Source organism: Anoplopoma fimbria, chromosome 1 (assembly GCF_027596085.1).
Source record: "Anoplopoma fimbria isolate UVic2021 breed Golden Eagle Sablefish chromosome 1, Afim_UVic_2022, whole genome shotgun sequence".
Taxonomy (NCBI): Eukaryota; Metazoa; Chordata; class Actinopteri; order Perciformes; family Anoplopomatidae; genus Anoplopoma; species Anoplopoma fimbria.
In genome coordinates, this window is record NC_072449.1 from 5,724,197 (window position 1) to 5,745,543 (window position 21,347).

Genomic DNA, 21,347 nt, shown 5'->3' on the forward strand with positions numbered 1-21,347 from the left:
AATTCCTTAGAGGAAATATTAATTACCATGTTTTGGTGAAATTGCGTATCCAAGGACGGTTTGTTCTTTGATGGCCGCTTGCCTCTCCGACATTTCTTCGGTCCTTTTTGTTGTTCTTTCTGCGTCCGTCTAAAAAAGGACCAGTGTGAACAGGGCCACTTGAATCACTGTCGAAGGTGAAGTCACTCTCCATGGAAGAATCACCTCTGGGAAAGCGATGCCTCTGATGATAGGAGTCAGCCGTAGGTCGGGTTGATCCACTGGTGCCAAGCGGTCTCGTGCGTGATTGCGCCCGTAGGCTGGGAGGATGGCATACGTTCATTTGTTTCCCAGTTGTATATCTCATTTCTTTGATAGTCTTCAGTGTCACGTTTGTATTTCTTCAGCTTAGTGATCTGTAGCTGATCTTTATATTTATTTAGTCCTTTATGGCCCGATCGATAGACGAAAAGTCAACTCCAAACTTCTCTTTTAGATTTGTTTCTTGCGCAATTTCAGTCTTTAACTCAAATAATTCAGTAGATACTTGTTCGATGATGAGCAGCATGAGATCCAGGGAACATTTGTTAAGGATTTCTCCCCATCGTTTAACAAAGTTCTCATCTGATTTCCCGATCGTTGGAGCTTTTTGCCCCTGGGAATCTTTTTATTTCACTTAAAGTTGATCCATGCATCTGAAGGCGAGTGTCTTTGAAATCTCCAGTTTAACTCTCAGGTCTTCTGTAGACACGACTCGTTCCATTTCATTATTCGGGATTAATCTCCTCTGGACATACTATACTATAACTACTATACTATGAAAAACATATTTAATATAATGATGAGCGCTTGTTTAGCTCAACAGGTTAGGGAAGTGAAAACCGAAATTAATAGGACCCATGTTCAAGGCTTGGTTAGGACACTGTGCTGATTCTGTTCTCCTTCATGACGTCTTTACTTACATACTTTAAAATTACTTTTTTTTTTACATATTATACCATGACTTTTTTTCGACATACTATAGTATGACCTTATTTCGACATAATATACAATGGCTTTTTTCGACATACTATACTATGACTTTTTTTTCGACATACTATACTATGACTACTATACTATGAAAAACATATTCAACTTGATGTTGAGTTCTTGTTTACCTCAACAGGTTAGGGAAGTGAAAACTGAATCATATGCGACCCATGTTCAAGGCTTGGTTAGGACAGTTTGCTGATTCTTTTTTCCTTCACAACGTCTTTTCTGTACTTTAATTACATACTTTAAAATGGCATTTTTTTCCGAATAACTATATTTGACTTTGTGAATTAATTTTCTTTCAACATACTATACTATGACTTTTTTTTCAACATACCATACTATGATCTTTTTTCGACAAACTATACTACGACCTTTTTTTCAACATACTATACTATGACTTTTTCTGACATACTATACTATACTACATACTATAACTACTATACTATAAAAAAAATATTTAATATAATATAATATGAGGGCTTGTTTAGCTCAACAGGTTAGGGCCATTTTTTTACATACTAGTATAATATTCCTCCTCATACCTATGACCTTTTTATAACTTTTTTAAACATACTGTACTAGGACTTTGTTCTGTACTATACTTTATGATGTATGATGACTTTTTTCATCATACTATAGTAAGACTATAGCATGAATTTTATCGGCATATCATAATTTAACTTTTTTATGACTTTTTTCGACATACTATACTATGACTTGTTCATTACCGTTCTCTACATACTTTACTATGACTTCTATGACCTCATTTCGACATACCTATTTAAAGATTTGACATACTGTGTATGACTTTTTTGTCATACTATGACATTTTTGGCATAATATGCTATTACTTTTGACAAACAATATTAAAAGTTTGCGACTTCTATTTCGATGACATATGATAGCCTCATATACTATGACATTTTATATAACACCTCATTTGCTTTCCACCCCATCCTTTTGCCAACTAACCTTTGAAAGGGTTACATTGCCTTTTCATATCCAAAGTCAGAAGCGGTCAGAGTCATGATGTTGTTTTGTGTCATCAATCTGCCAGATCCTACAACACAGCAGGTGCATACATTGGTTTGTTTTGACATCTTGTGGTGAAACAATTTACTGCAGCTGCTACCATGACAGTACGGTGCACAGTGATGTAGTATTACAAGTCTGTGCCATGTTTTCAATAATGTGTGTCCATGTTTTGTGATAACACAACTCTTACCTTTAATCTATGGCACAAAAAAGTGAAACAGGAACATTTCCTTGGTGGTGAGCTGAGTCATAGTTGTATTTCTCACACTCTGAGGACAAAATGTCTTCCAAGTAGAATACAACAATACATATATCATTTTATTTGCATGTTACATGGTGATAAACACAAGTGTACCAAGATTCCGTGTGTTCCACTTATCTCCAAAAAAAGGTTATTTGCCCTGGGCATTTCAAGTCACATTCAAATACTGAACACTGAATTCAAACAACTTTATTTTGTGTTATGAACATTTTCTCATATTCCTTTATTACATATCTTTTTTTTTAGAAACTGACTGCAATTACTTTATGCCATTGTAAAGTAAAGTAAAACAAAAAGAAAAATGGGACATTGCTGTTTAATGATCATTGATTGAATCTTGATTTCCCATGACAAAGGGAAGGGAGGTACAAACGTGAAAGTTACATTTGCCGTTTAAATCTTTGAAAGTTGAGTTGTATATACACGATCTGATGGTTTTGCTGACTTTACAACATTCTAGTGCAGACACATCACACTGTATATACACACAGAGGAGGAAAAGAAAAAAAAGAGCTAAACTTAGGTTACTATTGTAACCATAGCTCAACGGAAAGTAAAAAGTTAGCTGTTTGTCCAACTCGTCATGTATCTCATGCCTCAGGTAGGTTAATAATAACGAACTGAATCAGAATCAGAGTGAACATACACGCGCACATACACAAGCCAGTTTTGTACAGTGAAGCGATGGTGATGTTTTGAGGAAATGCTCAATAGTAAACTAGATAGCTGTATCTACAGTTCTCAGTAGATAGCCTGGTCTCTCTACAGGGGGTTGGTGCTGTGTCCATAGGCTGGCTGTTGGTCTCTCTATGAGCAATGAAAGGACAGTATTCCTTATTCCTCTGTCATCTATGGATAAGACAGAGCTGCATGGCTTTAACACAAGTGGTCTTAGTATTAGTCAGTGCTTATTGGCTGGTTATAACCTGCATGTACACACTTGGACATCCACATTGGTGAGGTTTGCCTTGCATGAAAATCACCTGAATGGTAGAAAGTTCAAACAGTAGCATCCTTTAAAATAATATTCTTCTACCCATCATGCATTCCAAACAGGTTAAAATAAATGCCGAGCACAACTTGGAGACATTCGACCCTGCTCTGGTATTCTGCCAGGGTCTCCTCCAGCAAAAAACACATTTTAGTTTGTCTTAGAGCCTGCCAGCTTTGCACTGCCCTGAGTTTTGTTTTTTTTATGCGACTCATACAGTAGTGAGACGAACAGACTTTCTGAAATAGACATGTAGCACAGACTGCACTCATGCAAACTTATCATGAAGAACTATTTTCAACACAGCTTCAAGTTCATTTATTCCTTTCTACAATAAGCAGATGACTGTTGCTGACAAACTCTTCACATACGAGCTAGCCAGAGGCTACAAAGCGGGAAGATAGTCTGCAGAAATACTATTGTAGTAGAAAAACACCAGGAGTCAAGTAAATCCACGTTAAAGTGGACACAGCAGAGTTGTTCAGTCGTAGAAAATCAATAAAAAAAATCATGTATAAGCTGATGACAGAATAAAGCGGCTTTGTTATCACTTCCTAGACTGAAAAATCAAGTTATAAGATAATGTTTGTGTGATGGAGATGTTAGCAATTTAGTTTAACTGTTTAAATGTTTCTGCTTTGATTGGAATTGTTGGTTGTTTTAGGCCCCTGGCAGCTCTGCTTCTGCAGATGTGGCCACATGATAATTAGGATAATTAGGATCTGGATTAGATGGCAAGTCACACAGCTATGGCCTCAGAAGCATTTACACTGAAAACACCTGGGAGAATTTCTTTAATGTATGACAAGGATGACATTAATTACACGTGTGTTTTACAGTACTACTACTACCTCGGCTTGGTTGTTAGAAGAGTAGAGACATGAACACATCCATTCGAGGAGGGTAGCTGAGTGCTGGAGTCCGTACGCTATTAGTCACCTCACAGTAGGTCAAAATACATGGCAAAAAGGCAGCTAATAGAGGGCACCAGTTTCAGCAATTCTTGTCACAACAGGAATTGCCTTTGGGCTGTCTCCTGAATGATTCACACTGTTTGAAAGTTCTTCTTCTTTTACAAAATATTGACAGATGAAGTATATATTTAACCGTTTTGTTCGTGAAGAAATAAATTCAGTGAGAGGCGAGGTGTCATGAGAAAATTAGCCGTAGAACATGTCATATAATGGTATTACTTCGTTAAAGATGCCCATCAGCACTTAGTGGCCATTGAGCAGACTAAGCATTCAGTCTAGATTTGCTTGCTGCTCTCATATTGAATTCCTGGAATTGCAAGCTAAACATAATATTCCATTCTCTAAAACATCATATAAGCCAGCACTTGTATTATCTCAAGGATAGGTACAATAATAACTGCACAAAACTATCTTCTTTTTATGCTTTTTTTTTTAAAAACATCATTTTCTATTGGGCTTCGGTTCACATGATAGAACAGGGTAGCCAGTTCAAGAGATCTACAAGTTAATTACCCTCGACAATTTGCTACCCTATTCAGAAACATGGACACATAAAATTTGCCTTTTTTATATAGTATAAGGACATTGGATTCAAGTATATATACACACACACACACACACAACTAAAATGAATGAGGTAAAGACAGAAAAAAATCAACCTCAATATCAAATAATTATGAATTTTTCTGTATCATTTCATATTAAAACACGCATACTTCTTTGAAAGAGAAAAACTAAACAGGAAGTCATTCATTGGTGTCATACATTTATATCCAAATTCCAGCAGTAGAGAAGAATGATCCTAAAACTAAAATAAACTATAAGCCAACACTGTATGTGGTACAGTATTTGCAGCTAAATGAGGTGCAGCCTGCTGTGGAGCAGAGACAAACTGCACAGTATGGTTGGTTGGTCATCAAACAAGCGACCTACACTGCAAAACGTTTCTTTGTGTCCTGTTGTTACAGTGGCAGAACAAGTTGTCTTTTCATAGAGAAATACAAAATGTTACTATGTACAGTACGCATCACTATAACCTACTGTGTTTCTTTTCCTGCTGCAAAAGAAAAGCGGGATTGGTTTGGAATAAAGGCGAGTGGTTGCAAAGCCACTGAATGAAGATGTAGGTATCCGTCCAAAGATATACTAATTTCATCGGCTTTGTACGCCCCCTATGGTTTAGCTCAGTAGGATCAAGTTGATTCTATTTACTGCATCCTCGATTTCTAGGCTCAACAACGGCAACCTGAGTGGCTGCTGCATTCAGAAACAATGTCATTGATTGGAGAGATATCATGCTAATGCTCTTTGTCTGTGTTTCAGTCTAGTTAATATCAATCTCTAATCTCATTACAGTATTTTCCATTTGATTTCTGTATGTGTTAGTTTCAAATCTATATAGTTTATGGATATTTGGCAGATACTTTGCATGTTGCTCATTAATGCACTGGTTAAACACTCTGTTAGATCTACAATTTAAGTTAACATAAACATCTACGGGAGTAAGAAGAAATATATATTTTCATCTTCAGTACTTCTAGGTACATTTGATTGTTGGCATCCCTGTGAGGAGGTGCCTCGGCTTTCCCATGAAGACAAAACTACAACGAATCCCAAACCCCGATCCAGACCCGGAGGACAGGATATAACAGAAATAAACAAGTGCATACAAATTAAGAATAATGCAATTCAAGAGCGCTGTTTGCTTGTTCTGTCCTTCATGTCACCGTTATTGTTGTTCTTATAACATTTTACTCAATTTACCCATCATTCTCGTAATATCTGTAAGCAGTGCATCGAGAGCACATAAGGTTTTCATATCATGATACAAACAGTCTGGGGGGGGGGCGGTAAAGTTGGTAATAAGGTAGCAATAAGGATGTCGGTGAGTTGGAGAGAAGGAGGAAGAGGAAGAAGGAAGGCCAGGATGGGGAAGAAGAGGAGGTGGAGGGCAGCGGGATTAACACTTGAAGAAAAGGCAGGCGAAGCAGCCCAGCAGGAGCCACAGTGATTGAGATACACAGGCAGAGCCGTTGATATCTCGGCCTGTCCCAGGTCCTGTACGGAGAGAGAGGGAGAAAGAGAGAGAAAGAGAGAGAAAGGGAGAGAGAGAGAGAGAGAGAGAGGGAGAATATTTAGATTTTCTGGAAGGAGAACGCCAACAATGGTTTCTGTAGTTTGACAGATGAGTAGTACCACTTACAAATAATTATTCTGTTGCTATGAAGAATATACATATGAACATATTCACATTTGTCTTATGGCCGTCACTCTCATGAACAATTAATCATTCATCCTCTGTGTGGTACAAATCCATGCGCAATAACCCGGTAACTTTAAATTAAAATTGTTTCCATATTTATTCAAGCAGTCTTGCACTTTGCATATTTGCACTTTTATCTACACTTCATTGTCGTTGTTGTTTGTGTTTTTTTATGTTCATATATATACTTTTGCATTTTTATATTTCTGTGTACAAAATAGTTAATTTTTATAATTTTTTATTCTTGGACCTCCTTGATTTTTTTGTTTATTTGTCTGTTTCTGTGTATTAGTGGGCGTAAGTAACCGGAGTCAAATTCAATAAAGCCAATAAAGCTGATTCTGATTCTGACATATGCACCTCCTCTGAGCCAGTGACTACAGACTTTGACAGGTGTTTGGTGACATCTGGTGGTCATGTTATGCAGTTGCCTCCGTTGCTGTGAATGAAGCTCAAGTCTGATTTATGCTTCTGAGAGCACAGCCGAGGCATTAACTAGGGGAAATATAGAGTGGCCCTGAAAGCTCAACACACTCCAATTTAAGAAAACACATGCAAAAAGACTTAATAAGCAAATCAAGAAAAAAAACTTTCACCATCACATGCACAGCATCTCGAAAAAAAATGCTGCAGTGTGATAAAACACAATGGAATAAAAGAAATGTGCTGCAAAAACAGAAATCACAATAAAATATGGAAACACAGAATATTTGCGTGTGTTTTGTAACTGGTTGTGATACCTGTGTTTGCAGCCATCTTTTTTATTCCTAAATGTTCTGCATTGTCAAATTGATGAAGATGTTTTCTTAATTTGCTTATGTTTTTTTTGTTGCACTTTTAAATAAAAATGATTGCAGGAAAGAAAACTGTGGTTGCACTGATCTTCATAGCTTCAAACCTTCAAGAATATTGCACTTCTGGTCAAACCATAATCCGTGATGTCACAGCAGATGTTTTTGGCCGTGCTCCTGAGCGTATGCGACGATACTGGCCTAAAGGAGTGCAGTAGCTGTCCACTGATAATCAAACAGCAGCAGATAGTGGAGATGCTGCGGTAACTTAAAGAGGGAAGATGGCTGTTTCTCTAGATATTATTGTTGCTTGTCATTGGTGCCATCGGGCCTGATGCCACGCAAAGTCATAAGAAATCATGCAGGTTCATCAGAAGATCCTTCAGCTCAGAATTCAACGGGGTCTCAGGCAGAAACCAGCGCACCGCAGACAGACCAAGTGAAACCTTCGGTGCGTCACAGGGGCCCACCACGGCTCCAACGACGATCCACCTCTTTGCCCATTTTTGAATTAGTCTGGGGCTCGGCTGTGACGTCACTGCCAAGATGGCTACAGCCAGAAATCTTTGGGTGACACCATGACCTTAGTTTATGCAGTCTATGGGACAGATCTGCCACCTTCTAGCTGCAGTCAGAGAGCAAGAGTTGTGCCTTTGCTGCTGGGAGCCCACACCCATACCACGCTGGGCCCGCTGGAGGGAAGTGAGGCATCGGAGAACCAGAACAAGGACTTGGTGGGGCAATTAAAATGAAAGGAGGTTTTCTTAAGGAACTCTGGCTCGGAAACACTACTGCTTTTGTCCACAGGGACCGCCAAAATCAACACAAAATGTAAGTTCCTCTTAGTTCCTCTAATTTTAATCCTTGAAGATGAATTCTTGTTCACTCTAGTCCTCTTTTGGATACATTTTGGGGTGTTAAAATTGGATTTGGATCATTTGGAAACACATTTTGAAAGTAGCCAGTTCCTTTGAGTTCACTTAAACCCTTTGAACATTACTTAACTTCACCAGATGCCACCTTCCCTCTCAAGCCATATTGCTGGATTTCCACGAGGGTTCCGTTAAATTACCCTCATGCAGAGTTGAGTATATTGTTTGGCAAATCAGTAAAAAAAAATTCACAGCAGGTTTTAGTTCCCATACTTGCTTCAATTGTTCAGCTCTTGCAGTGAAGCTTTAAGAAAAGCACAGAAAACTAACCCCCTGCTGGTTTTCAATGATTCAATAGGAAAGAAGGTTAATAGAATTAGTACCTCAAAGTCATTCAATCTCAGAAACTCACATGATTTAAATGATGGGTTGGTGTATAATTGATACTAAAAACCTTTTGTTATAATTCATGCTCAATACTTTATCTGTGTTTTTGGAGATCTTCCCTTTTTGGATTCAAACCGTGAGCTATGGCAAATGGCAGTGATGTCTATACTCACTATAGAGGAAAAGACTGGCATTCTGGACGCCCAGTCGGTTCGAGGCCACACAGGTATAGTTCCCATAATCCTCTTCGGTGACGTTGGCAATCATGAGAATGGTAGTAGTGCCAAGAATCTGGATATTGATGCCCTGGGCATTGGACAGCCTGGAGAGGAAAGACAGACAGAAGAGAAGACAAGTTAAGTAAATTGCAAAGTAATGCAAATCAGGGTTCTTTAAGGCAAAAGGGAGCAACTGACATTTTGGGCGAAATAAAAGCATCTGCAGTGTCTGTGCATGTTAATGAGACGGGAGACTATATTAGAGGATAATTAACCATGGAAATATGCAGATTTTCTACTAAAAGAAAATACGCACTTCGAGCTTTTAGAAAAGAATTGTCATATTTATGGCTTTCCAACGTGTCGCCCTGTGTTCCACCACTCCTCTGGTGACGTCCATGTCCCCGGTTTGTCTCTCAATCTGTGTGTGTGTGGTTGGTTGGTAACCTGGAATGAACCTACCAGTACACCTGTTTGCAATCACCACACACCTGGTTACAATCAGCTCATAGACCCGGAGTATATCCAACCCCAGCTGTCCTTCCTCTCATTGCCAGATCGTTGCTCCGGTCTCAGCTTGTTCATGGCCTCCTGCTCCAGTGATTCTACCTTTGTATTTGTTACCTCGTCTAATGCTTGTTTGTGTTCTGTGCTCCAGGAATCCTGTTCGCTCATTCGCTTTGCTTCCTCTGCTGCCAACCTAACTAACCACTCCCTACCCCCCCCTCTCCGCTCTACTTCCTGCTGCTCTCCAGCCTCGCCTTTGTCATTTCCTGCTTCAGCAACTCCTACAATACACCTGTTGAACTCTATCTGCTTCCTGGTCTCTTTGTTGTGCGGTTGGGTCCATTTGCCAACATTAATCCCACTCAAGATTTTCAGCCTTACAGAAACATGGGTGACGGGGATTCAGCTGTTTTCTGACTGGTGTGACATCCTTGAGGCATAATACTGCTGCCACTAGTGCGCTCTGTCTTATTAAATAGATGTCTCTGTATCCCTTCACAAAATGAACTAATGACATTCATTTCGTCGACTGTTGACGAGATGATGATTATGTTCTTATGCTTAATACAATGTTAAAGTGACAATTTCTAAAAAAGTTACACACTGAAGTCTGTGAATTTGATGTTTGAAAACAGCCAAATCTACATGCTAACAATGGATCTAAAACACCAGATCTAAAAAATTCATACAATTTTAATAGAAATGTCTATGTACTGTATGTGAGTAAAGGTCTCAATCATCATATTTCAAAACAATGATTCTACTTTTGTGCTGTCAATCACTTTGCAATAGAGGTAAGTGGCATGTTAATCAACTCCCTTGAGTGTACATGATGATGAGGTTTGCAGAAATGCATTAACTTGGCAGAACAGTAAAGTCAAATACAAAATAAACAATGTTTAGGAAATACTGTTTGTCTGTATGGATATTTACTGAGCAGTTTGTCAGTTTGTTCTTCACTGTTCTCTTTTATTGCTTCTATGTCTTTCGTTGTCATCAAACAACAGGGTCACCGCTAGATTAGTATGCAGCCGACGTCCTCCTCTCCACTTCTGGGACTCTTAATGACCACCAAACTTCTGACAATCAATTATGTCAAACCTTGAACCCCATTCAGCTCAAATTAATCAATGCAATTTGCTGACTCAGTCTATTTACTTCGCTGATGAACTGTTCCATACATCATCACAACCAAATAAAACCCTTTCTAAATAACACGGTGCACATAATGGATTCTGCTTGTTCTGAGCTGATTGAGCCCTTTCGTATCATGAGTGGAGTTGAAGTTCATTTGAGGCGGCTCAACTTAATCCTGCTTAAGTCTGGGTAATGTGGTAATCGGAATTGGAGCAGGGGAGCAAGAAGTTTGTGCTGACACATGCTTGGCTGATAGAAAGTATTAACATAAAAAGGGAAACGCACATCATGGCACAGCATATTTTACCTCCCTGGGGAGTGGGGACTTGATAAAGTGCTGAGGTCCTTCCCATAGGGACACCTTGGGAACGGTGGCAGTGTGTGTGTGTGTGTGTGTGTGTGTGTGTGTGTGTGTGTGTGTCTGAAAGCGAAAGAGCGAGAGCTAAGGTAGGGCACCAGCACTGTCCCCACTTCATCTAAAAGCAAACCCACCCCCCCAAGACCAGCAGCAGATATATTCTCCAGTGTGTCTTCATGAGAGGTGACTGCACTATTAAAAAGGTCTGCCTGCCCGCAGAGCATGCTGAGAGACCCACATATACACAGCACCACAGGGAGCTGAAAGAAAAACAGCTATTTTTTTTTTTACTATAGATTACAGGGCATGATGCAGTAGCAGGGGGAATAAACTGACTAAAACAGGTCAAAAGAGAAAGAACCCTCTCTTTTATTTTCACAGTGAAGGTTTCATTTTGTTTTGTTTCCACATTTTGTGGGAGTTCAAACACCCAGCAGCGAAACAAACGGAGCGTAAAGAACAGGGAACTGGATCTCTGGCCCCCCAAAAGTGAGTCTCTCTTTTTTTTCTTTTTGCATTTAGCGAGCTCAAACATTTCTGCGGCCCATTTTTAACTTTTAACGCATTTGGCACTTGCATTTGGCACTTGCAGCCGGCAACTTCACTCACTTTTAAACTCAAGTTCATACTCAAATATGCCCGTGTCTCTGCCAGCTTCTTCATCTGGCATAATAGACCAGAATACATTATCAGAGAAGTTGGCAGGAATCGTGCACATCTACCTTTTTTCTTTTTTTGCAGAGGGAAGTTTTTCAAGTGTGCTCATCAGTACTGTATCAAATTTGATGCCCTTCCTTGCAGGCAGAGGGCAGCAGTGCTCCAGTGGATATCTTCAGTGATCCATCCCTGATGCACAAAGCCACTCTACCTCTTACTCACATTAAACCCCAGATTGAAATGATTTGACCCCTCTATTTGGCGGAGGGCGTGCGGTGTGGGCTGCGACTGCAGGTCGGCAGAGATGAAAGACCAGAGCGAATCATCAGACGGACGGATTTGATTCTGTAGCGTGTGGGAGCATCCAAAGTAGGTTATCACTGCCAGAGAAAGTGACAGGCCTGTTATGATTCAAGGCAGATGATAAATGAAATCAAGTGGAGAGTCCTGCTGAGACAATAACCCAGAGATGATTGAAAGCGGTTTGGTGTCGGCGACAGCCATGCATCAGCTGACTAGACAACAAACATATCTGTCTGTCATGTCAGCACACAGCTCTTGTTGGATTTGCTCACCTTATAAACATGGCTGAATTGATTTACTGCACAAAGAACAGGAGCAGATTGACAACATGTGGTTCTTTAAACACAATTCTCAAGATTTAGGTACTATAATTAATTATGGGTTTCATAAGAGCTACTGCGTAACAACTGGGGAAATATGTTCTCTGTGCCAAATCAGATTTGTAGCTTCTCCTTTAGGGTTAGCTTTACAGAATCATTTTTAAAAATAGAGGCTGAAGGGGCAGGAAATGTACAGGTTGATCCAATTTCCATCATGCACTGCTGTTAAAAGGAGACAACAGGAGCAGGGAGGGTCATGACAGCCAGGCAGTAATATTTTTTCCGTTATGAAATTCTGGCCAGCTGCGTTCAGATCATGATGAATCGGTCTCCACTGAGGTTAATTAGGCGCCTAAGTGCCATGGAGACTTTCTGATCCTGGTGAAGTCAGAGATTGCTGTGGAGCAATGTTTCATTTATGTTTCATTTATGTTTCAGAGGATGAGTTATGTTTCATCTAGCTAGGGGGGGGGTCCATGTTTTCGCGTGGAGATTAGGACTGACGGAGGACGGATAAGCACAAGGTATAAGGTGAGTTCAGCCTTTCTAGTCAGAGGAGGTGAAAGGAGCGAGCATTGCCGCCAAGTATGTGAGTCTGTGAGTCTGTGAGTGTGTGTGTGTGTGTGTGTGTGTGTGTGTGTGTGTGTATGTGTGTTCACCAGCTTGTGCCAAGCAGTTTGTTTGAAGCCTAAAGTGTTTACTCCTTCGGTTAGGTTTGTTTGGGCAGGTGAGAGCGATGCTTTTCAAACTTGGCACTAGATAATTGGAGCAAATAAATGTGTGCCTCAATCCAATCCAAGAGAGCTGTTGTGTGATTTGTTTGGGCTAACATAACCCCACAAGAGGAAACGGAAAGTTGGGAGTTGCCAAAGAGGCAAGGTTCATTCCATTCAGTGGGGTTGTCGCAGCATTAATAAAACATTAACGTACCTTGCTTTGGGTTTTGGAACAGTTTTAACGCTAACTTACGTCCCTTCCCTTGTCAGAACAATCAGTAAACAAAAGACATTCAAAATACAACATGGGTCAGGGGATTAAGGAAAACAATTAAGCAATGTGAAATACACTGAGGCTTTGAATCCTGCATTCGAGGGGTATCAGTAATTAAAATATGAAACATGACAGTTTAGTTTGTTTGTCAAAATACTGTTGAAGGAAGGGATTAAATAAAGCTTAATTCAACAAGGCGACAACAATAATCAAAAAACTTCAGTAAAACTTAAGTGAACTTTTTAAAATGTAGCAATGATTAAAGTACAGTGTGTTGTGTTTGAGGCTGAAATAATGAGAGGTGACAATACAAATCCATCAACACATTGTTACTTCTCCTGTGTTCTAACAGGAGCATGGGGATTGTAAATCTGCCAGTTGTTAGTGCAGAAATCACCTTTTTCAAGTGTTGAGCCAAACCCTTGGTTTGTTCTTTTTTTGCAGGAAAGGAGATTAACTCCTTCACTGCTGACATGACTACCCGAGAAAAAAATGCTTGTTCCGACCTTAAAATATCATTTTTTTTTCTGTCTGTGAATATAATATTTCAGTTATTGTTGTTTTTTCTACTGTTTTTTTTTATTGCTTATTTATAATACTTGTTTTATTTTATTTTATTTTTTATTTTTCATTTTTTATTTTTTATCTTGTCTTCTTCTACTATGTCTCTTGTGTGCACTTTACTCTACGCTGCTGTAAGCCTGCAAATTTCCCCGCTGAGGGACAAATAAAGGATTATCTTATCTTATCTTATCTTATCTTATATGTAGCTTTCTAATGCATATCAGCACCCATTTTACAGGGTTACCATTTTTAAAACAAGTCAGCTGGGGACTTTGTTTCAACCAAATTATGGAGCTAACATTAACTAACTTAATAACAACGGTTAAATCTGCTGGAAAGAGTTGTCCCTTCAGCTGGCAAATCAATATTTGCAAGCTAGAAATGAGAAGGCTGCTGTTTTCTGCATCTGGTCTGAAACAAAAGAACCACATTTGGAGTGGTAAGTCTGGCACTGTGAGTGTTGCGAGGAACGAAAGCTTGACAGCGACCGTAACTAACATATTTTCTTGGTTTTTATGCAGATTTCAGGGTGTCCACTGATAACCTGTGTGTCGATGAGGTTAAACTGATTAATAGGGAAACAAGCACCGGAGCGAGACCTTAACATTCAGGTAAATAAGACAGGGTGACAGGGCATTAGCTTTGATTCTTCGGGAGGGGACTATGAAATTAACTAGCCAAGCAAGGATAAATGATTTTATTATGGTGCATTAACATCATCATCCAAGGAGAAAGTGCAATAACACTTTCCTCTGGTGCAGAGGGAGATGGAGGGAGGGGTCAAGAACAGGCACACAGCCAAATCTTCCAGGGGACAAAACAACTGTGATAGATGGCGGTTGGAAACAACAGATAATGCAAAAATATTTCAACCGCCATAAATCTTTCTTTTCAAGCACTGCCGTGATAGGCCTATTACTTCAGAGACCATATCTGTGATAACACTTGTGACACCTCTACCATAATTTTCTCCCAATCGTGAGGGAACTTTTACTGCTGTAATTTGGGTGGGAGTGAAATTGCGGATCGTGACGCTCTGCATGTGCAATTTTCTTATCATTTTCTTTTCTTTTTTTTTCTTCTCACTCCTTGTTCCCAAACCGACTCAGGTGACGAGTTTTGCTGCAGAGGGCGGACTTATTAAATGATAAGATGATGAAATGGAAGGACCGGGTTGCCGTCGCCTTCGAATGTCATTACACTTCGATCCTCTTCAACTGTTTTTTTTTTCCAGACACATGCATGACACTTAAATTGATCGCTTTCCAATGAACATCTGTGTCTGGTCGCACAATTTACGATTTCACAGGAGACAGTAAAGTGCGGAAAAGCTGATTTCCATTTCAATGGAATTGCTTGTTGTATGGGAGAAGGGTTATTCAGATTTTCAGTGACTACCGTATAAAAATTGCATGCAGGAGGATCTCCTTTTTTTCTCTTGTCAAAAGAATATTACAAATTCCACTGCTGTATCGCTCAGTTATTTCAACAACGGAATAACAGCCTAGTGAGTGATTAAGTGGGTCATTATCAAACCACACATGATGTTACAAAATTAACATTGGGACGTGACAATGGGAACACTGCGAGGGCAGATTTGACAAAGGGATCAAAGAGATCCATTATAACCACTGAGTTAAAATGATAGAGAGCATGTCTGGCGCAGAAAATAAAGTGATGGAGCTGCTGCCACTTTTGAGAGATGAGGAGAAAGCTACTCTGGAGAGAGCATTGTGGAAAGTTTCTGAACCAGACCATTAAAAAAAAGATCACAGGTTTGGATCTCAGTGTAGTCCCGTTGTTTGAAGACAGCTCAGAGAATAAAGCTCAGTATTCACCAAATACTTGCATAAGGAACAGTGTTCAATATGATATTTAATTTAGAAAGCATTGCTTCTCATTAATTTCACATTGATTATGCTCACAACAGTAAACAGCCTCTTACAGCTGCCATGGTCAGGCCTAAGTAAATTCAATATAAATCTCATTATTTTGCCTCATTATTTTATCTGTAATGGCAGACAAAATAAACTAAGTCTGCTCAGTGCCTCGAGGCAAGTCAAGGCAAGTTAATTTTAAGGTTATTTCTGCAACCTATCATTGAACGAATGACACCAACAGGACTCCATAGCTGTAACTAATTAGCACTAATGACAAATCAGAATGTTTAAATACAGAACACACATAAATAAACCACAAAGAGGGTGCATTACAAGCTCTGGTACAAACACTTTCCCAAACTGTTGTCAGGCATGTACAGTAAAAGCTTTTGCTGTGAAGGCTTTCCTCAAAGACTTTGTTGTTTCCTGTAATCCGACATGTAAGGTAGAGAAGGTTTTCCATCCTGGAAACAGTACGGGAGGTAATTACAGTAATAATGTAAAGGTGCTTCGGAGTACGAATGGTGCCTGCTTTGAAAGGATCTGTCTTACAGTTGATATAGTTATTTGTGATACATGAGACTAATGGCTTGTGCTCTATTTAATGGCTTGTTTGACCGAACTTGCACGATCATCTTGGATCAGTGGGTCATTTCATCATGACGGATGCAGCTCTTCACACGTGTCTGTTTGTGACATGTGGGGAGTGATAGTGTAAATGTGTGCCAAGTTCTTACCTTTTCTCGTCCCTGTACCATTCGAACTCTGGCGTGGGCACGGCCGTGGCTTCACACTGCAGTGTCCCCATGCGGCCCACTGGAGTCTCTGAGCTCTGGGTTTTCTTTATCGTTGGAGGGTCTGCAGAGTCAAACAGAGTTGAAATAAGTCACATCCTAAAAAACAGTAACAAAACTCCTATTCACTGCAAAATCAAATGTTTTGCTCCTGCTAAATAAAATTATTTAATGTGCCACTTTTTTTGGAGTGCCCAGATCTCCTTTTCATAGAAAGTGAATTTCATTTTATTGCATTAAGTATGTCTGAATAGTCAGAATACAAGTCCTTTCATACAATGGCAAATGGTCCTGTATTTAATATCACAGATAAAAGCAAACAACCCAACAAACCAACAATAACCTTGGAATTTAAAGTTTTATTCTACTTGGCACATTTTGTCGTGTCAAAAATAATTATCTATTAAGGCCTTCAAGGCCAGAGAGCCAATGTAAGATACATTATTTAGGGCTTAGAAAAGTAATCAGTGCAAAAACCTGAAATTCCTTGAGCTTATTATCATTTGTCATGCAGACAACAATTTCTAGAAACGTCACAACGGCCATAAATATGTGGATTAATGCCCGTTTGCCATTAAGGATTAAACACCAAGACATGGTTTAATATAGAAATCTTTATCATTTCATTCAGGCACTTGGCTAAAGTTCAATTTGGGCAACCAGCCATACGTGATTTGTTCAGATCAAAGAGAATTCTATAACTCCTCTGAGAAGGGAAGTGGGTTTGTGACGTCTCGGGAGGTGTTCATCAATCAAACAGATGTATCACACTCGACAGCTCCAACATGGACCCCTGATAAGATGTAATTAGGTGAACTTATTTTGAAATGCGAAGCGCTTCTTACACGATGATGGAACGCGATAATTACCATGGAAATGACAGTTGCAATCAAAGCGAGAGATCTTTCTCTTTCTAACTGGATTCTTCTTGAGAAGACTGAAGGGTGCTCTAAAACTTTCAAGATTCAGTCATCGCTCTCTGCCACACTACATTCTCCACGTCTCTGCACTCATTTACAATCTTGACTTTTATATGCTTTCATCTAATGAATGTCTCATCTTGTGAAATGTCTAACATCAAAGGCAGTGAGCATATTGATCACTATTCATTTTCGAATACAGCAAGCGGCGTATTGTCTGGTTACTTACAGCTGACGACCACATTGACATATTTGACATCAGGCGTGGCGACGTCGTTGCTGGCCTTGCATTCATAACGACCCGCTTGGTTTCGCATGATACCTATAATGTCCAGGTACTCTTCTCCGTCCAACGGCTCTGCTGCAGAGAGATGGAGACAGAGGTGATGGAGGGAGGAGAGAGGAAGGGGAACAAACAAGAGAGAGACAAAAGGAAAGGGATAAAAGAAGGAGGAGGGGTGAAGACAAAGTTAATGTTTGAACTCTGTTCCAGAGTAAAAAATTCCTTTTGATTTCAACTCTTACTTTTCCCATTGACTCTAAACCAGAATAATCTACAAGCCATCACATCAAAAAGAAAAATGTAATAAATGGAAGAAAACTGACCAACAGAGAGATAAATGGAGTCACATTTTATACATTCCATCACTAAACTGTATACATTACTTTACATTACGGACTTTGTTTGAACATACTAATACTGAGTTTTGTATAAGGCATATTCACATGTATCTGCACACTTGGATGTTTATTGTTCTGTCAGATATCTGTTTATACTACTACTACTACAACCACTATAGAAACTGATATATTTAAATTTAATTGTATTTTTTTACAGTTGAAACCTTAGTTAGAATTTAAGATTCACTCAGAACTTTCTCGAACATATTTTTTGCAAAATACTGTACGTTTAGGTACAAAAAGGAATTTTAACATTGCTCAATGTCATGTTTCCTAATTCATAGTGGTATCAGATATGTGTCTTTATAGGCATGAGTATGCTTGAAATAAAGTAGTTGATATAACCTGTTTTATTCCAGCATTGGAAAAGTGTGGGAGGGCCAAATAAATACAGCAGCCACTTGAACTAAAGCATTCATCCACACTCATATTGCACAACGGAGTTAATTCAAATTCACAGTCAGGTCATGCTGGAAAACTCAGTCTGAATGACTTCGATTGACTCTTAAACTTGTTACGCTGACTTTTATTAGTCGACATCCTGAATTAACAGAGGAGTTAGTACCTGCAAATGTCGGACAAAACATCTCAACCGAGGCTAACAGTGCAGATACCTGACTAATTGTTTAATGAGCAATCCAGCTAATTAGCCACGTAAAGAACACAGTGTCTCGGTGCCTGATTAGGAACGATCGGCTTTGTCTTATTAAAGATCTATGGGTGAGTCAGGAGGAAACAATGGCAAAGTCTTTGATGTGCTGCCACATTAATTGCACTTCATCTTTTTAAACACCTCTAAAAACAGCATTGGTGTGAAGACCCTGAGAAATCATCATTGCTTTAGTTTAAAAGTGTGATAATTAATGCTGAATTTGATAATGCCATGTGTTTGCACACAATACAAAGACGTACAGCTTGTTCTTTTGAGTTGAATTTCCATTCTAAATACATTTCACAGTGATGGGAAATGAAATTATTGTAAATTGGAAACTTAATAAGGAATCATCTGCTTGTAGACAGGATACGAAGAGTGCAGATCTCAGGATATTTCTCAAAAAGGATACAATTATCTACCCCGAATGAGGGAGGGAGTCTCCTAGGACTAAGCAAATGTAATAACTACAATAACATGGACTGATTCTTTCCTGAATCTAAGAAAATAAGCAATGATGGAATCTTGGCGGTGGAAATACATTGCACGGAGGAGATCTCTGGGCTGACTGGGGAGAATGCAATGTTTGTGACAACAGTAAATGTCAGTGGGCAAGTTCATGCTCATGTTACGTGTGAGGGGCTGCGGGTTCCTGTGACACCAAAGCGTGGCGACCTGAGAAATGAACCAGCAACTTCAGTGACTCCGACATGGGAGGTTAGCTCAAAAACAGCCTGCTATGCTTTGGTGAACACACGTAAATGCTTTGCCATTTCATGCTGTAAAGCTCACAAAATCACCAGGTAACAGCAAAACATCCGAATGACTTTTTATACGTGCCTGAAGCTCACACGCCCAGATATCTACAAATCTGAGTCAGGTCTCAGTGAAATATAACTAAATGATCCATATCAAGTGCATGATGGAGATGGAAGTCAGCTCATACAGCATTATTTCATATTGATTGAAAGATCAGTGGGAGCATGATCAAAGCCCAAGCCAGACCACATTCAGCCATATTCAGCTCCCACTGGATGGACTGCCAGAGTGACGTGATTGGAGAGGTATGATTGAAAATCTGTTGCCATGGAAATTCTATTGAAGCTCAATCTCTTCTTCGGTGCTTTTGGTTTGGTGCTGGATACACACAGAGAGAAAAAACCAGGTGACTGCAGAGATCAAAGCATAGAGAAGCGAGAAGAGAGAGGAGAATCCAAATGAGAGATGAGAGGATGCGTCTCTACGCAGCAATTAACTGTCAGTAATCTCACCTGTTGTATATAGAGAGCAACTCAATCATGAAAGGATGAATGGGACGTGAGGTACTGTCTAAAGAAACAATTAATTACAATACATTTCCTGCATCTTTGTCCGTGCCCATAGGAGAATACAGCTTCCCCGCACGGGAAGTGTGTGCATCACGTTATCTGTTTAATGAAGCGTAATGAAGATAGATAGGTTAATCCTGTCGAAAGGGAATTGATTCGAGCGTGTGTACAGTGAATGTGTGTGCATGTGTACGCCCATGTGCCCACGCCTGCGTGCAGAGGCGTAACGTCTCAATGGTGAGTATGACGCGTGCATGCATGAACTGGGATGAAGACACATCTCCTTGAGGGCTGTCAGGGAGCACTGACAGCGGTGAATGCGCACATTAGAAAAGCCCCATGAACCCTGGCATTACACTGCACTACATAATCACATTTCTATGCTAATCTGGAGGGAGGAGGGAGAGTTGGTGACAGTGAGGGAAACAGTATGAAGTAAGGGAAGGACAAGAAGTATCATGTTTTTTCAAAATATACTTTTTTTTTTTCTCCAGATGCTCATGCTTAAAACAGTTATACTGTTTACAATCTGTGCTGGAATTCTTAAGTTTCCTAATTACAATAACCTTAACAAACAGTACAGCTGGTATCACACATTTGAAGGTGTTTGATAATAAACAAAAAGTATTGGACAAATTAAAATGTTGACATGATAAAGTCGAAGGATTGCCAAAGCCATTGGGATTCATCGCCTGGGCAACGTCAATATCTGTGCCAAAGTTCATGGTGGTCTATCCAATCAAGAATAAACATGGCAACCTTTTGGTGTTGCTAGATAAAAAGTCAGTAGAGTTCATCCTCTGGGGACCATGAATGTCTGTACAAAATGTCAAGGCAATCCATCCATTATTTGCTGAAACATTTCAGTCTGGACTTAAATGTTCGACCAACAGATATTGTCATTCCTTCAGCCACATCACAATCACGGAGGGAATATTATCATCCCCTAATAATGCTCAATATTTACGACATTCTGTTAATTTATAATAGCTTTTTATAGTTGGCCAGGTACGGTAATAATGACAAACTGCTGGTAATGTCTGACAATGTTGATATCAGACTGACCTCTAATGGCAGCAATGTGGAGCTTTAGCTAATGAGCTGCCATTAGCTTAACTGAAATGGTCGTGGCTTTACAGCCCTGAATCCCGAAAGGTTTCCATTCAGAGCTTTTGAGGTGATATGCTTAAAATGATGACATAATGTGTTGGAAGTTTAACTGTGAGATTCAAACAAATCTTTTTTTTTTAAATTAAGAAAATACAACCCACCCTTTTTTTTTTACAACATTATAAATAATACGAAGCCATCTCAAAGAATAAACATTAATTAGCAAAAGATGAGTATATTCAGTTTATCAACAGTCGTAATAATAGTTAAATCCCCAGTTCCAACATATGGAAGCTTTCCATTGCTCCAGCTTATTAAGATATTGTTAATTATGTTTTT

The 21,347-nt window shown here is 39.4% G+C and overlaps 1 protein-coding gene across 2 annotated transcripts in view; it reads right to left on the bottom strand.

The window, feature by feature from the left end:
* Window positions 1–2,378: 2,378 nt before the first annotated feature.
* The window catches only part of lsamp (limbic system associated membrane protein), a 182,037-nt gene continuing 163,068 nt past the window's right edge, over window positions 2,379–21,347 (bottom strand). Inside the window, exons 5-8 of one of the 2 annotated variants that reach the window (XM_054608685.1) lie at window positions 17,467–17,595; window positions 16,261–16,381; window positions 8,763–8,911; window positions 2,379–6,334 (exon numbers count right to left, since the gene is read on the bottom strand). In XM_054608685.1, the coding sequence (XP_054464660.1) occupies window positions 6,237–6,334; window positions 8,763–8,911; window positions 16,261–16,381; window positions 17,467–17,595 (497 nt within the window). In that variant the 3' untranslated portion in view covers window positions 2,379–6,236. Of the gene's footprint in view, window positions 6,335–8,762; window positions 8,912–16,260; window positions 16,382–17,466; window positions 17,599–21,347 lie in introns of both variants that reach the window. The other variant, XM_054608608.1, reaches the window with a different exon arrangement.